The sequence below is a fragment of the Homarus americanus genome, unplaced genomic scaffold (assembly GCF_018991925.1).
Source record: "Homarus americanus isolate GMGI-L3 unplaced genomic scaffold, GMGI_Hamer_2.0 scaffold57980, whole genome shotgun sequence".
Taxonomy (NCBI): domain Eukaryota; kingdom Metazoa; phylum Arthropoda; class Malacostraca; order Decapoda; family Nephropidae; genus Homarus; species Homarus americanus.
Window position 1 is genome coordinate 7216898 of NW_024716703.1, and position 16901 is coordinate 7233798.

A 16901-nucleotide genomic window follows, 5' to 3' on the forward strand; every position below is an offset into this window, starting at 1 on the left:
GGTGATGAGAAAACAGTTATTAGAAAAAAAATCATTTTGATTTAAATCATGATTTTTTTACTCTGATTTAAATCGATTTAAATCATGTGATTTAAATCATAACAACCCTGCAGTGGCTCAAAAACTGTGAGGTACCTTTCTTTAATGACTGGCCTGGAAGTAGCCCAGATCTCAACCCAATAGAAAATTTGTGGTCCATTGTTAAGCTTCGTTTGCGCAACACTGACACATCACCAATCCCGAAGCTAGAGGCAGCTATCAAGGATATCTGGGCTAACTTACGACCTGAACTCTTGCAAAACCTTGCTAAAGGACTGCCTTAAGTGCAAAGGGAACATAACAAAGTATTAATTGAAGTGGTAAATGTTACTTGACTATATTTACATAACATAACAGTAAATATGCATTTTTTTTCCAGCAGACGAACTAACTTTTCACGCAAACTAGACTTAGCAGAATATAAATTGCATTGCTGCAATCCATGTAATATAGTGATTAATTTGAGTATAAACATCACATAGTTTGCACAAGAGATATCAATTTTAGTCTAGTGTAGTACATTTGTGTACAGTCAACCCTTGCTTTACGCGGTCCCACATTCCGCGTTTCCACGTTTACGCGGTACCCTGCCGAAACCGGAATGCTCACATTCCGCGGTGCGTGTACCCCTTTACGCGGGTGAAGTATAATTTTTTTATTTAGCTCATAAAATTCATACAAATTATCCGGCCAGAATATAATTTACATTGCTGGAATTCTTACAATTTGATGATCATTTTGAATATAAGCATCATAGATTTTGCATTAGACATACAAATTTTAGATCTAATGCAAGTACTTTGTTTACTCAGAGCAAATATGTTATCTTTTGAGCAAAATATATGAAGTGTATATTCAAAATATTCCTGGTCTTGCAAGGAATCCAGCAATGTCAATTATATTATCCTAACTTTAGTCGGAGGTATTGTTTATTACTAAAAATGTAAATATACTGTTATAACCCAATCATTTCTCTGGTAGGGAGGGAAGGTGGGGGTGAGGGGTAGGGAGGGAGGGAGGGACCCAGGGAGCAGGTGGGAAGAGGGGGGGAGGTGAGGTATTCTGATTGACAGAGTATTTCGGTAAGTATATTTTGTTTATTTATTGAAGGATTTCGGTAAGTATATTTTGTTTATTTATTGAAGATATTTGTTTTAGCTCATAAAATTCATACAAAATACCGGGCCAGAATATAAATTACATTGCTGGAATTCTTACAATTAGATGATCATTTTGAATATAAACATCATAGATTTTACATAAAACATACAAATTTTAGATCTAATGTAAGTATTTTGTTTACTCTGAGTAAATATGTTATCTTTTGTGCAAAATATATGACATTTATATTCAAAATATTCCTGGTCTTACAAGGAATCCAGCAATGTCAATTATATTATCCTAACTTTAGTCTGAGGTAATATTTATTACTAAAAAGGTAAATATTCTGGTTTCTCCCACACATTTATCTGGTAGGGAGGGACCGACTGACCATCTGGCGCAGTTGGAAGTGGGGGGGAGGCAAGGTGGGGTACTTTGATTAACAGTGTCGTGAAGAATATTTTTTTTTTTTTTATTAACTGAAGATATTTGTTTTTGCTCATAAAATTCATACAATTACCCGGCCAGAATATAATTTACATTGCTGGAATTCTTACAATTTGATGATCATTTTGTATATTAACATCATAGATTTTGCATTTGACATACAAATTTTAGATCTAATGTACCGTAAGTATTTTGCTTACTCTGAGTAAATATGTTATCTTTTGTGCAAAATATATGACATTTATATTCAAAATATTCCTGGTCTCACAAGGAATTCAGCAATGTCAATTATATTATCCTAACTTTAGTTTGAGGTATTATTTATTACTATACCTTAAAATCTAGTGGTTTCCCCCCAAAATTTCTCAGAGGGAAGAGCCAGCGAGTGTAGTGTGAGAAGAAGGGGAGGGAGTTGAGTCCATTATTTGAATGGACATTAACTTGGCGACTGTATTTCTCTATTTCTCTTAAGTATTAATTGTGTGCATGTACCATCATAAAATTAAGATGTTATTTTTACTATAACATAAGTATTGTGTCGGAAAAAGTGGAGTTTGGGGGTCAGCCGGTCTCTATTTCATTTAATTCCATATGTTATGTTGTTCACTTTACGTGTTTCTCACTTTCCGCGGTACCCTGTGGGTTGAATTAACCCCGTAAAGTGAGGGTTCACTGTACTAGTATTTTAACTCATATTTTCGGGAAGATATATGTAACTTTCTACACTTATTTTTACTCATTTACATGCACACACCATCCTAAATATATACTGTGAAAAAAGTAAAAGAAATAATTGTCCTCGGGGGAAACCTGTAATAAGTTAATTCCTAAAATTTTTATGACTAGTGCAAACTATGGTTTGTTTATACTTAAATTAATCACTATCTTACAAGAATTACAGCAATGCAAATTGTATACTGTCAAGTCAATTCAGTGACATTTTATAGGGGAAAACTAAAACAACTCCTATTTTGATAACTACGCACTTTGTTATTTCCCCTCCCTGACAGCTGTCAACACGCCAACCCCCCGTCCCCTTCCTCACAGCCAGGGTGAAGGCAATTTAGGGTTAAAATTTTTATCATATAAAATGTCACAGACAAGACTTAGCAGAATACAAATTACATTGTTGAAATCCTTGTAATATAGTGATTAATTTGAGTATGAACATCACATAGTTTAATTTAAATTTATAGCAGTCCACGGTGCTTTAGAGACACAGGAGGTGTATAATTAGTGGGTCAGAGGTGTACTGTTGGATTATTATTACCCGACCTCGGGGCAAAACGGATAATACGGCAAGGCTTTGGAACCAAGGGTGCCGGAAAATCGGTGGTGTACCTGTATAGGATTTCGTGCACAAATAATAAAAATGTAACATAGGATTTCTTGCATGTGCGCGCACACACACACAGCAAATCAACACCTGGGACTTTTTTCCTAACTTTGGATTTTCATAAACCGGATCTTAATAAATAAGGGAGTGTCTGCATTACCCTAGTAATACACTAATTCCCTTTTTATAAGTGAAGACATGTTCTTTACTAATCCTTATCCTTAAAAATACTAAACTCAGTACAGTATAGTCTGAATTTACGCGGTTTTTGTTTACGCGTTTGGTCATTTACGCGGTGCCTTGCCAGAATGAAATGTTTTAATTGCACGGTAAATTTGGTAATTTACGCAGCAAGGTCCAGACGCGCCGCGCCATTTTTTACTCACACTGTCCATTCTTGACTATATGCGGGATAGAGGCGCGGCGAGGGGTGAGCATTAGGCCGCGCCTACGTTATCACTGACGTCATATGACATATCGGACTGTGATTGGGCCACTCATCCTTACCACCCAGGCATTCCCTCCGCCGCTAGGTATGATTGGTCTAATGTAAAATGACGTGCCCTGCCACCAGAGGGTAATAGTCGCTGACCTAGTCGGGCCAGTCTCTTTGTTCTCAGTCCGCGTATACAGTTCTCTCTTGTGCCCGCTATTCCCCTCACAATGGCTTCCGCTGAACCCCCACCACCCGAGAAAAACCTTGAATTACCTGGACCAAGCCATGATTGTGTGAAGGAAATCATTGAGTTGGGGGAGAAAATTAAGCTCATCCTTGACAACGACCCAGACAAGCATCGGTATGAAGATTCTAATAACCATCTGACAAAAGTTATGGAGCCGTATATCCAGATCTATCTCGACAACATCAATGCTAGTCGTCAACGTAGTATTAAGGACTTCTTCGCCCGCAACCCACAACAACCACAGCCAGCCCAAGTCAGTGACAGTGAGGATATGACTTTGAGGGGTTTGTTTGGGAGGCCCTGCAAACCTCTGCGAGTAGTGAAAGTGATTCACTGGAGGGCAACTAATCTGCCCTCTGCCTCGGAACCAGCCGCCATCCACGTGTGCCGACCCATCTTTTCTACTAACGTAAGTGTTAAAAAACCTAATATTATTGATATTTCTCTTAAATATTAATTGTGTGTGCATACCATCATAAAATTAAGATGTTATTTTTACTACAAGGTACATATTGTATCGGAAAAAGTGGAGTTTGGGGGTCAGCCCAGTCTCTATTTCAATTAATCCCAAATGTTCTGATATTTCGTTTACGTGGACCTCCACGGGTTCAATTGACCGCGTAAATGCAGACTATACTGTAATCACAAACTAAAATTATAAGTGGGAAAATTATTGTTTCTAAAAACTATTAGCTACCCAAATTGAAAAAGAAATATGCAAATCAATAGCTTTCTTCTACATTTGGAAAAACACATTCAAATTACCAACCTTAAGACCAAGGACTTTATTATTTTTAAAAAGGTGAGCAATACCACCAGTGAGTGCTGTTACAGCTTTATCCTTGGCTCCCATCAATTTCTCCAGGTTCAGCTTTACATTGTCTACCTGAAAGTCAAAACAATAAAAAATTATTTATACAGAACACAGTACTGTATATCACATATTACAAGGGCACAAAACACAAATTATAAATGTATTCATCACCACCACCACCAATTTACACCCCTTTACCACACTTGCATTGGTCATCTGTGATTATCTGATGGCAGTTCAGCAAGGTGCACAGTCTCTTGCACAATTTCAACTTCTTCCAGGGTTCTTATATACCCTGACTGTCGTCTGGTGCGGGTGTGATATTTTATCTTATTTGGGGTCAATACTGCTTCAGTTTGTGAGGGAGCAAACTTTTGACCCCAGGTGTATGTACAGGGTACCTATATTTTCATTCGGTCTCTGAAGTTGTGCCTGATTTATCAACCATTCGCATCTTCGTCTAATATTTTTTGCAGCAACGTCTTTCTTCATTACCATGGCTTTTGGAACACGGTTACTAATATCAGCTAACTTCAATATGGATTGAAATGATTCAAATTAGGAAATAAAATAAAGAACTATAATTATATTACATGTTTTATTTGCTTTAGTTTAGCTTCTACAGGTATATCCTCGATAATTGCGGGGTTAGGTTCCAAAAAACTACCATGATAAGCAAAACCATACATATCTAATCACATAACATATGGGAAAACTTAGTTTCATCCCACTATGTGAAAAATGCATCCCTTAACTGACCAAAATATACTGTACCCCCAAATATATGTAGGTACACTAAAAGACACAATACTAGTAACATATCTTTACTAGTGAAAGAATAACAAATAATGTACAGTACTGGACAATATTGTATCACGAATGACAGTCATAGTAGAACAAGTGATAGGTGCAGTGTCGGTGAGATGCAGTGGGTGGGAGGGAAAAAGGAAGGAAGGTGGGAAGTGGGTGAGAGGCACAGGATATAACGCTGATCTGGTCTGGCGGTGGTGGTGGAGGGAGACATTATAGTAAGTGGAGAGGTGATGATGCGTCAAATGGTTTGTTTGGTAACACTGGCTGCAGCATTGCCAGACACAACTGAACAGCTGATGTCTACCCACAAAATTGAGGGTAAGTATAAATGAACGTCATATTCCTTCCTCATTATGTTACATAAATTTTAAATTATGGAGAAAGGTGGAGTGGAAGGAAGTAGTAACACACAATGGGTGAGGTATGGAAGAAAGTAGTAACACACATTGGGAGTGTTACCAAGCCATATTTATCTTTATCGGGAACATTGGAACATTCAACCAGAGAATACACACGTCTTCATCACTTGGTTGGATCGGGAACCTTAACCCTCTTGTTCACAGGTGCCATGGTGGAGGGTTAAATAAGTAACAAAAATTGCACCAAAAACAAGCACAGAGCAGGAAACCGTCTTCAAACACTAACCAAAACAGTGCGGGAAAATAAATGCTGTTGCCGGAAGGTGGCGCCACGAACCATGCTGCCATCTCTTGGCAGTCGCTGCTACCACTGGCTCTCACAGACCCGCCGCTGTCCCATGACAATTCTGCGATAACCCAGATCAATCAGTGACCAGTGATAAGCGTACACATGATCGCAATTGAGTATACCATGATAAGCCAGATCAGCGATTTTCGGGTCCCATAATTATCGAGGATACATGTACAGTAGGGGGCAGTGAAATTTTGCTCAAAGCTGCACTCTTCAGGCATTGTTCCTTATACATATCTAAGACTCCATGCCAAATTTGAAGCTGATATGTCGAGGTTTAGTCTGCCGCATTTTCTACTGAAATTTTTAAATTTACCTACAGTACTAGCCAAACAGCCGCTGTGGCGGTGCAATGTTCTGTTCAGTGTTTATCAACTTTGTTTTCATATCTCTTATTTCATTTAAGTTGTCTTGTTGCACATGAGTATGGTGCTATGTCTATATTGATTATCAGCCTTTTCTCATTTCATTTCTCAATGTTGTGTTACTGTACTGTACTGTAATGTAGGGGAGACCTGGGTAAGTTGGCGCACTTGAAATTATTCAAATAGTTACCGTTAAGCAGTTTTTTATCACTATGATGGTAAACCAAGTGGTCCTGAGCATTGGCGTGGTCCCATTGGAAAGCAGATCAAGGAGTCTTTGTCTGAGCTTCCAGTTGTCGCCTTCCAGCCAGTCAGTTTCCCTGATTTCCCTGTGTTTAATGATGAAATGGAGAAAGATCTGTCCTGGGATCAGAAATACCTGTATAGGATTTGTAAAGGAGTTATCACAGGTGTTGTTGAAGATGACTTGGCTGCTATTGAGCCAGGTCCTCCCTGTGTGTCAAGGTGGAACACCTTATGGAGTAGAATCCTCAGGCTGTATGTAGCAACATCAAGACCCAGCCATGAGTTGAAAAGAATTGTCATTACAATAATAAAGTTCAGTGCTCCAATGTGGTTTTACATCAAGATACACCCTTACGTAACACACGGCTCAAGGAACGTATTCCAGTCCCTGCTATATATGAAACACCTGAATAGTGAGGAGGAGACGATAGTGAAGAAGGCTGTCCAGAGAAATGCATACTTCGCCCACACAGATCAACTTCTTCTTGGTATGTGTGCAGATGAGGACATGACTGTTAGAGAAAAAGCTGTCTCAATGATAAGAAAAATTAGAGAGGAGAATCAGCAAAAGGAAGAATGCACTGGCAGATCTGAAGAGGAGGAGGAAGATTCTGATGCTGCTGTTGACGAGAATTTGTTAAACTATACTGATGAGGAGGGTAAAGATGGAGATGGGAATGAGGATGTGCCTCCTGTAGTCAACATGAGAAAGGTGGTGACTCCGAAACTAAAGTGGCAAGCAAAAAACTATCATTCCATGATTAACTGGAGGAATGAACTCAAGACTGAGCCTCCTTACATTGCTTCTCTGTCAAATCTACAGGTTAATGACATTCTTGAGACACCATTAGTGGTGCCCAAGTGGCCAAACAGCACTCAGGCGGTCGAGAGAGGCATAAAAGTGATGACTGAAGCTTGCACTGAAGTGACGGGATACGAATCGAGAGATGGATATATTAGGCAAAGATTATTGTCTAGGAAAATGATGCCAAGGTTCCGCACAAAAAAGAATTTCAATATGAACTTGTAATGATTTTCTATACGGTGTACCTGTAAAATAACATGTGAATTAAATCAATGTCACCCATGTAAAATTTATCATTATCCTGGAAAACATTAAATGACACCTAATTTTTGGTATACAGGGAGTTCTGCTATAACGCGTGTTTTGATAACGCGAATTTGCTCTAACGCGATTTATGAATTCGGAACAATATTTGTATAACGCGAACGCTTGTTTGCTATAACGCGATTTTTGCTTACTATTTCTCCAATTTTGTGGTATTAACTGTGAATATGGTAAAGAAGAATATCTCCAAAAAGCGCTCTGATGATAGAATTCCCGGTGATTATCGTAAAAGAAAGGATATAACACTTGAAGAGAAGCTCAATGTTATCAACCTCAAAATCACCCTTCTCCCCCATCAAGTTACATTCATATTTTTTCAAGGTAAAGTGTTAAATTTACTGTATGATTTCATTATTAGATATGAATGTAACATTTATTTAGACTGTGCTATCCTTTGTGTTAGGCTAAATACTAAATTTTTTCGATTTCGAGTAATCTGCACCTAACCCTATTTTCTCCATAAACCCTGTTATTTCTATTACGCGATTTTCTATAACACGATATTTTACAAGAACACAATTATCGCGTTATAGCAGAACTACCTGTACACTAAAAGTTGACAAAAAGTCGTTCGCGATGCGGCAGGGTAAGTATGCATGAAATGGCATGAAATTTTGCACAGGTGTTTGTTACAGCCATACAAACGATGCCTGAAAAGTGCAGCCTGCAACTCAAATAAAAGTGTTTTTTCCCTGCCCCCTAATGTACAGTAGGTCCTCTCTTTACACCATGGTTCCGTTCCTGAAAACAGCGATGTTAACGGAAACAACGTTAACGGAATCAATTTTCCCCATAAGCAATAGATAAGATACGGGAGTTACGTTCCGCAGCCTCCCTTGACCCATAAAATACATTACATATACAGAAATTTAATGGCCTTTTTATAGAAAATAGTATATATATAAATAAACTAACTCATTTTGTATTGTACTCACTGATGGGCAGAGTGGTGGAACGAGCGTGTATTGGTCCGGATAGTACGTACCCTGTACAGTTGTGGGGGTTAGACCTAGCGCAGCAGCAATGTCCACCATACGTTCACCTTTCTCAAAACGATTTAAAACCTCCATTTTTGTAGCAAGGCTAATGGTCTTACATTGCTTCTTCATAACACTGGCATCAGTAGCAGTTGATGGGTGCTTGGAAGCCATTTCGAATGTTTAGAGTACAGTATTAAGATCAAAAATACTTAAACACGCACCAACGCTGTGGAAGCCTCACAAAGACTGGCGACGCTTGGGGACGCTGTGACGCTTGATGAGTGAGAGTAGCACGCCAAGATGAGAGAGGGTGATGCGCAGTACAAAGTAGTCCGTGACGAAGTTATACTGAATCGGTGGGACATTATCCGAATCATGGGTTTCTAAGAATAGTGACATTACGTATAACGAAACAGCGTTATCGGGGCAACGTTAAATGAGGACTTACTGTACTACAGTGAAGAGGAGTAAGACAGGGTGGTGTGTTTGGAATAATCTCACTCACAAACTTAAACTAGTTGTATGCTGCTTAATCCCAAGGGTTGCAAGTTTGTGAAGTTCTACTGTAAAATGCATCTTAAAATATATTTAATAGCCAACCTCCAGTATGTCCTCAGGATATGACCAGGTATCCGGTACTCAGTTACAAATTAAATTCAGTTTCAGGCACACACCCCTACTTTTAAGGACTCGACTTTTTCATGTACCCTTTCACTCCCATTTATTAGGGCTCCTGAGAATTTCTTCAATTCACTAGCCAAAATACACAGCACAAATGGCACTATAATTGGTCAAATTTTCAGTGTGCTAAGTTTTACAGTTACAAAAACATTTTATTTATGTTGTACGGATCTTACCTCAATTCCACGTTCCAAAAAATCTTTGCTTTTCGCCATGTGATAATAGTGGGAGTTATTGAGAAGAGCCTTGGATGGAATACAGCCCACATTGAGACAGGTCCCTCCATATGTGGAATTCTTCTCCACACAAACTGTCTGTTGAAAAATTACACAATCAGTTTGAAAATCCTCTGGAACAAATTTCACATACTAAAGAAAATAAATACAAAGATGCAACAACATTTCCACAGCCAGCTTGGAACCTAAGAGATATTTTCAATGGTCCACAAACACACACACACAAAAATCATAAAACATCTACATTAGCTAAAGTATTCACTCAAGCTAAAGTTAGTTGATTTATGTAAAACTTGTTGGATTGCCTGGCACAATTTTTTTTTTACGGGGAAAAGCCCACCGGGGCACAGATCATCGACCCCCAACTAGACTTAGGGGGTGAAAAAATAAGAGTAAAAAGAAAATTATTATATTAATCTACACCACAAAGATGCCAGAAAATCAGCTTTTTGAAGTGAGATAGATTGTATGAGTATGAAAACACAGAAGAAGGCAGAGCATTCCACAGTTTGGCTGTGTGAAGAAAAAAAGGATGTACTATAACGGGTTATTCCAGTGTGACCGATATCCACAGAGAAATGGTGGGCACCACGGGCAAGATGAGTGCTACGAGCCCACGGCCTTGTCGGCGATACACAGGATGCCAAATCCACGGAACATTGCCCGTTAAAGTACCTGTAAAAGATTTCTAGATATTTGGCAAGCTTTATATATCTCTTGTCAAAACTATGGCAAATATTGCTGAGGATGGAGATTTCTGTACGTAGAGTCAATTTCTAATGCAAAATCAGTTCCTTGCAATTATGCAATTTGAGTAAAAAGTATAGATTAATTAACTTTTCTTGAAAAATAATGAGTAAGTGAGACAAGACTGCATGCTATATTCAAAACTATATTAATACAACTAGGTTTAGACAGGGGGTAAGACAAGGTTGTGTGCTATAGCCAACACTAGCTACCTGTATAAAGTGATGTCCCCAATAGCCGAAACAATTGATGCAGAGCACTTCCGGGGATGAGAGATTTCCGGCTAACCACACAACTTTCTCAAAATCAGAAAAAATTCCTTATCCCCGGAATCTTTTCCGATTACTGTGAAAAGTTTCCGAGTGTCCAAACTAGACATCCTGCACAGACGGACATTAGCCCACTTCCCCAGAAACTACCGGACTCTGTAAATACAGTTCTAATTAAGTTAGAAACTCCATTTCTTTACTTTAATAATCCAGAATAATTTATCAAAAAATTTGGTGAAATAAAAATATTTAAAAATTAAATATCTATATGATATGGATGCGAATGAAACTTTGTACAGCAAAGACTGTTATTTTCTACTCCCATGGAGCTGTGGGGGATTACTGGGTCTCGTGTAACTGACCTGACCTGACCTGACCTGACGCAATGTTAGGTGGAGGTAAGGTGGGGGATTAGTGGTCTCATATGTCACCCTTTCTTGGGTGGGGAATTAGTGGGTCTCATGACCTGAAGATGTCTTGAATAAACAAAAAACCTAAAGTATTTTTTAGGAGATTGTGATAAGTATAAATGAGCAAAGTTGTAACCCTTCAACATTACACACATTACATAATATTTTAAAATATGGAATGAGAAAGCAGAAAGGTGTGGGTAATTAGAGAAATGGAGTGGAAATGAGTGTTGCCAAGCACTCCTCAACAGCTGATATTTAACGCGCTACCACGCAGTCACACACACGCATATTTGTCATACAATAAGACCCTCACCCCTCATGATGCTTAATTTGCTTGTTGGGGGTGTATGAGTGGTCTATAAGTGGTGTTGGAGTGTGTGTGGGGAGGGTGTGATGTTGGAGTGTGTGTGGGTGGTTGTTGGAGGGAGTGTGTGTGGGTGGTTGTTGGAGGGAGTGTGTGTGGGTGGTTGTTGGAGGGAGTGTGTGTGGGTGGTTGTTGGAGGGAGTGTGTGTGGGTGGTTGTTGGGGGGAGTGTGTGTGCGTGCTTAAATTATACAGAACTAAACAAAGAATTTATTCAAAAACTTTGTAACATTCGATACCATAATACCCTGACCACTGGGACTGTTATACTGTACAGTCTTTTCCCTGTGAAAAAGCCATAATTTTGAACAGCATATTACTCTACTCATTTTGTTCTATGCTAAAGGACTAAAAATTTTATCGCTTGTGCAAACGAAGAGATGTTTATACTCAAATTAATCACTATCTTGCAACGATTCCAGCAATGCAAGTTATTTATATTTGTTGTAATAATTTATAGTCCATGAGTAGAAAAATCCAGCATTACCCTAGAGGATGGTCTTCCCATCCACGCATCAACCATGTGAGGATGTGGCTAAACATGATGCACTCTTTCATAACGCCAGGGACCCTTGTCCCTAGGCCCCTCGCAGGAAGGTTTGGAGTGATTGTATCACAATTTTCTTAGATTTACTGCTAGAACCAGAAATAAAAATTTGGACGGATTTTCCAGATTTTTTTTCGGAAAATGTTCCTGATTTTCAGCCTCGGAATTTGTTCCCAAACCCGGAATCTAGGAAATTTTCCAGAAAAATTCTGAGCAAATTTCAATTCCGGCTATTAGAGAGTTCTGAGTTTGAGGGATTCCGGCTAACGGAGATATTACTGTACAGTATACAATGAGCCCTCGAAGATCTTGACTAAAATGGGGGACCACCTGAGGAGTGCTTGGCAACACTCATTTCCACTTCAACTCTCTAATTAAACATACCTTTCTGCTTTCTCACTCCATTTATACTTATACTACTTTAGGTTACATGTTTATTCAAGACATCTTCAGGTCATGAGACCCACTAATTCCTCAGCCAAGAAAGGGTGACCTGACATTCCATCAGGTCAGTAATACGAGACCACTAATCCCCCACCCTGCCTCCACCTGACATTGAGTCAGGTCAGGCCCTCCCCCAAAAAATACTTTAACTTTCATCTTTATTCAAGACCTTTTTAGAAAATTCTCTCGATTCTCAATCTTGGAAAAGTTGTTCCTAAAGGCATAATGTTTTTTCTTAAATTCCAGCTTTGCGAATGATTTTCCGAGCAAATTTCAGTTCCAGCTATCGGAGATTTCCGGGTTTGAGGGATTCCGGCTAACGGAGATGTTAGTGTAATGTATAACATACACCCATATGAGAAATTAATAGCGAGATAAAGGAATAAGTTAATGGTAAAGGTACAAGTACTCATATGTGCAGATGGTACTACAGTACTCATACTGCAGTTACCTGCAGTGAAGAAGCTGATAAGCAATCAGATTGGTGAAAAAGGGTGAAGAATATGGGAGTAGAGTTAATTTTGTATAAACATAAGTATTTGTCATTTCCATAATTTTTTTAGATGGGATGTGTAACAAGCCTTAGAACACATTTTTGCTAACTACAAGTTGATGGCTGATGGTAGCTGTGAAAAAAAAAGCATCACAATTTAAAAAAATAACTGTACAGTATTACCCCGCTTTACACGGTTTCACTTCACTTTCACTTTCCGCGATTTCTCGTTTACGCGGTACCTTGCCAGAACCGGACTTGGACTTTCACTTTCCGCGGTGCATCTACTCATATACGCCTCATATACGCGGTGAAGTATTAATTTTTTTTATTTAGCTCATAAAATTCATACAAATTACCCGGCCAGAATATAATTTACATTGTTGGAATTCTTACAATATGATGATCATTTTGAATATAAACATCATGGATTTTGCATTAGACATACAAATTTTAGATCTAATGTAATAATTTGGTTTACACAAAGCAAATATTTTATCCTTTGTGCAGGATATATGAAGTTTACATTCAAAATATTCCCTGACATGCAAGGAATCCAGAAATGTCAATTATAATATCCTAACTTTAGTCTGAATTATTATTTATTACTATAAATGTAAATACTGTATACTATTTTCTCCCAAAGCTTCTCTGGTAGGGAGGGAAGGTGGGGGGTGGGGGGTAGGAAGGGAGAGAGGGAGGGAGGGAGAGAGGGAGGGAGGGACTGACCCAGCTAGGGCGGAGTATTTTGATTGACAGATAGTGTCCTTGAAGAATATTTCTTTGTTTATTTACTGAAGATATATGTTTTAGCTCATAAAATTCATACAAATTACCCGGCCAGAATATAATTTACATTGCTGGAATTCTTACAATATGATGATCATTTTGAATATAAACATCATGAATTTAGCATTAAACATACAAATTTTAGATCTAATGTAATAATTTGGTTTACACAAAGCAAATATTTTATCTTTTGTGCAAAATATATGAAGTTTACATTCAAAATATTCCCTGACCTGCATGGAATCCAGAAATGTCAATTATATTATCCTAACTTTAGTCTGAGGTATTATTTATTACTAAAAGTTAAAATCTAGTATTTTCACCCAATCATTTCTCTGGTAGGGAGGGAAGGTGGGGGGGAGGGTTGGGACCGACCGACCCAGCTGGCGTGAGTGTGAGGAGGGGGGAGGCAAGGTGGGGTACTTTGATTGACAGATAGTGTCGTGAAGAATATTTTTTTTTATTAACTGAAGATATTTGTTTTAGCTCATAAAATTCATACAAATTACTCGACCAGAATATAATTTACATTGCTGGAATTCTTACAATATGATGATCATTTTGAATATAAACATCATGGATTTTGCATTAGACATACAAATTTTAGATCTAATGTAATAATTTGGTTTACACAAAGCAAATATTTTATCTTTTGTGCAAAATATATGAAGTTTACATTCAAAATATTCCCTGACCTGCAAGGAATCCAGAAATGTCAATTATATTATCCTAACTTTAGTCTGAGGTATTATTTATTACTAAACGTTAAAATCTAGTGTTTTCACCCAATCATTTCTCAGAGAGGTAGGAGCTAGTGAGCTGGGAAGAGGGGGGGGGGGATTTGAGTCCATTATTTGAATGGACATTAACCTGGCGACTGTATTTCTCTTAAATATTAATTGTGTGAGCATACCATCATAAAATTTAGATGTTATTTTTACTACAACATAGGTATTGTGTCGGAAAAAGTGGAGTTTGGGGGTCGGGCCAGTCTCTATTGGAATTAATCCCATATGTTCTGTTGTTCACTTTATGCGGTTTTCACTTTCCGCGGTACCCTGTGGGTTCAATTGACCTTACGCGGGGTACTACTGTATCTAGTTATGGGACATTACCGGTAATTTAAGTTAGATAAAAAGAATGGTGAAGTACTATGTATGGTCACTACTTTTATACAGACACATCAACAGCCAACATGAGGCTCAAGGCCTCCAAAATACTGAAAAATACTTTGGATCAAGTTAAACTGATAAAAAAAATTAAAAAGCACTGAGACTAATTAGAACAATGAGAGAAATTTATAAAATAAGGAAAAAAATACTCTGGTCATATAATTATGGATGAGGAAATAATGGTAGAGATATCAATGAGCAAAAATGAGGGCTGGAGGGCCAGGGGAGGGCAGAGACAAGGATGGACAAGTGAGATTAAAACCTGTGTGCCCGAATAGATAAAAAAATCGGAGGCGAGTGAAAATCCAAATACATTTGCATTGAACAGCCATGGCTGCCAAGAAAGGACACCGGATTGATTTTCTTCAACATACAGTATTGTACTAGGAAATCCTATTGCTATCCTTAATACACTGTACTGTACTATCAATGTCATAAAAAAAAAATTTCTCACATTCATGCCCAGCTGTGTAGCCTTGATAGCTGCCACATAGCCACCAGGGCCAGAGCCGATCACCACCAAGTCTGCCTCATGAGATGCATAACGATGTTGGCTGATTGAAGCTAATCCACTCGTGGCTGCTGGGCTCCTGGCCAGGTGAGCCTGTTAAGGGAAAGTATACTAGAATAGGTCATTGTTCTAATATTCTGAAGACCAGATACCTAAGAAATAATAAACACAAGAATGGGACATACAGTCCAGTACTGATATTGTACCAGTATTTCAGATTTATATGTGAATACCTGTACAGTACAGCATGCCCTTACAGTTTGCGGATGACACCCTGGATGTACCCAAGAATGTCTGCAGGTAGTTTTAAAGTTGGAAACAATTTCAAGGCCAGGATGGGAAGCCTGCAAGTTTTATGGCGTCCCACCGCTTTCCATTATATCAAAATTTCCGCTAAATTGAATTTCCGTTATATTTGCTCGATTTAGCGAAATGGTTCGTTAAATCGAGCATGATACCGTTAAATTCTGCGCCAAATGCGCCACTTGGTGTCCTGCTGCCACCGCATGTGTTGTTCACTGCTACCTCTTGGTCTAAATCTCGGTCAACTAACTACTGTAACAGACATCGTGCCAAAAGTCCCTCGGAAGTCTCAGAAAGGAAGTGGTGTGGGGTAGAAAGTCAAAAGAGTGTGGCTATCAATTGGAAAAAGTTTGGAAATTATCAAAATAATTTAAAACAAACACCAAACCCCCTAGCCAAGAATAAAGTGTCTGAGGTGTCTCCGTAGGTGTGTACTAGTCCACTAAATCACGTGAAAAATAATGAAAAAAATTATTTTCACTAAATCGAAAGTTTGTTACATCGTATCCTGTTAAATCGAGAGTTACTGTATTTACATCAACTTTTATTAGTTATATAAATAATTTGGGATATATACAGTACAACCATAAAAACTGTAGATCATTACCTATTGTGCTATACGTTTGGTATCATTTGTTTCTGTTTGCTTTAAGTTTGGTATAAAACAAAGAAATATGAAAAGACTTCATTCAAAAGCAAATTTCATCTTTGATTTTGACATTTTAAGATAAATATTAAACATTTTGTAACATCCTCTCTGAAGTGCTAATGCCTTGAAAACATTTGCATTTTGATAGTCCAGTTATTTAACAGTATTTTTAGAGAATAAGAGGTCTACTTACCAATTGTGAACATTTTAGTTTGAATAAATGGACAGCTACACAACATTTTCTATGAACCAATCAGCTATTTTTAAAGAAGAGGGGTGTGGCTCACGGGCCAGGTTAGCGTTGAAAGGATATAGGTCAGGTTCTGTTAGGTTTTGTACATTCTTGCTTCCAGTTTCGTGAATAAGATATTAGTCCCTTCACAAATTTTGGTTCAATTTTATTATTTTTTCTGGTGTTAATCGTGTCGACAAAATAATCTAGACTTTTAAGCTTTATCAACAAAGGGATCACTGAAACTGAGGGAGATTTCAGATTACTACACCGGTCAAATAACCTCTGCCAAAATAAGTACAATAGGTACACCAATCTAAACTCTGAATATACAGTACACAATTATAATTTTACCTTATATGATAAAAAATTATTTCTTTGTAAATGT

The 16901-nt window shown here is 38.1% G+C and overlaps 1 protein-coding gene across 1 annotated transcript in view; it reads right to left on the bottom strand.

The window, feature by feature from the left end:
* Window positions 1–16901, bottom strand: part of LOC121858271 (dihydrolipoyl dehydrogenase, mitochondrial-like) — a 125926-nt gene that overhangs the window by 42174 nt on the left and 66851 nt on the right. Inside the window, exons 2-4 of the mRNA XM_042354581.1 lie at window positions 15273–15422; window positions 9522–9659; window positions 4376–4492 (exon numbers count right to left, since the gene is read on the bottom strand). Of these exons, the coding sequence (XP_042210515.1) occupies window positions 4376–4492; window positions 9522–9659; window positions 15273–15422 (405 nt within the window). The remainder of the gene's footprint in view (window positions 1–4375; window positions 4493–9521; window positions 9660–15272; window positions 15423–16901) is intronic.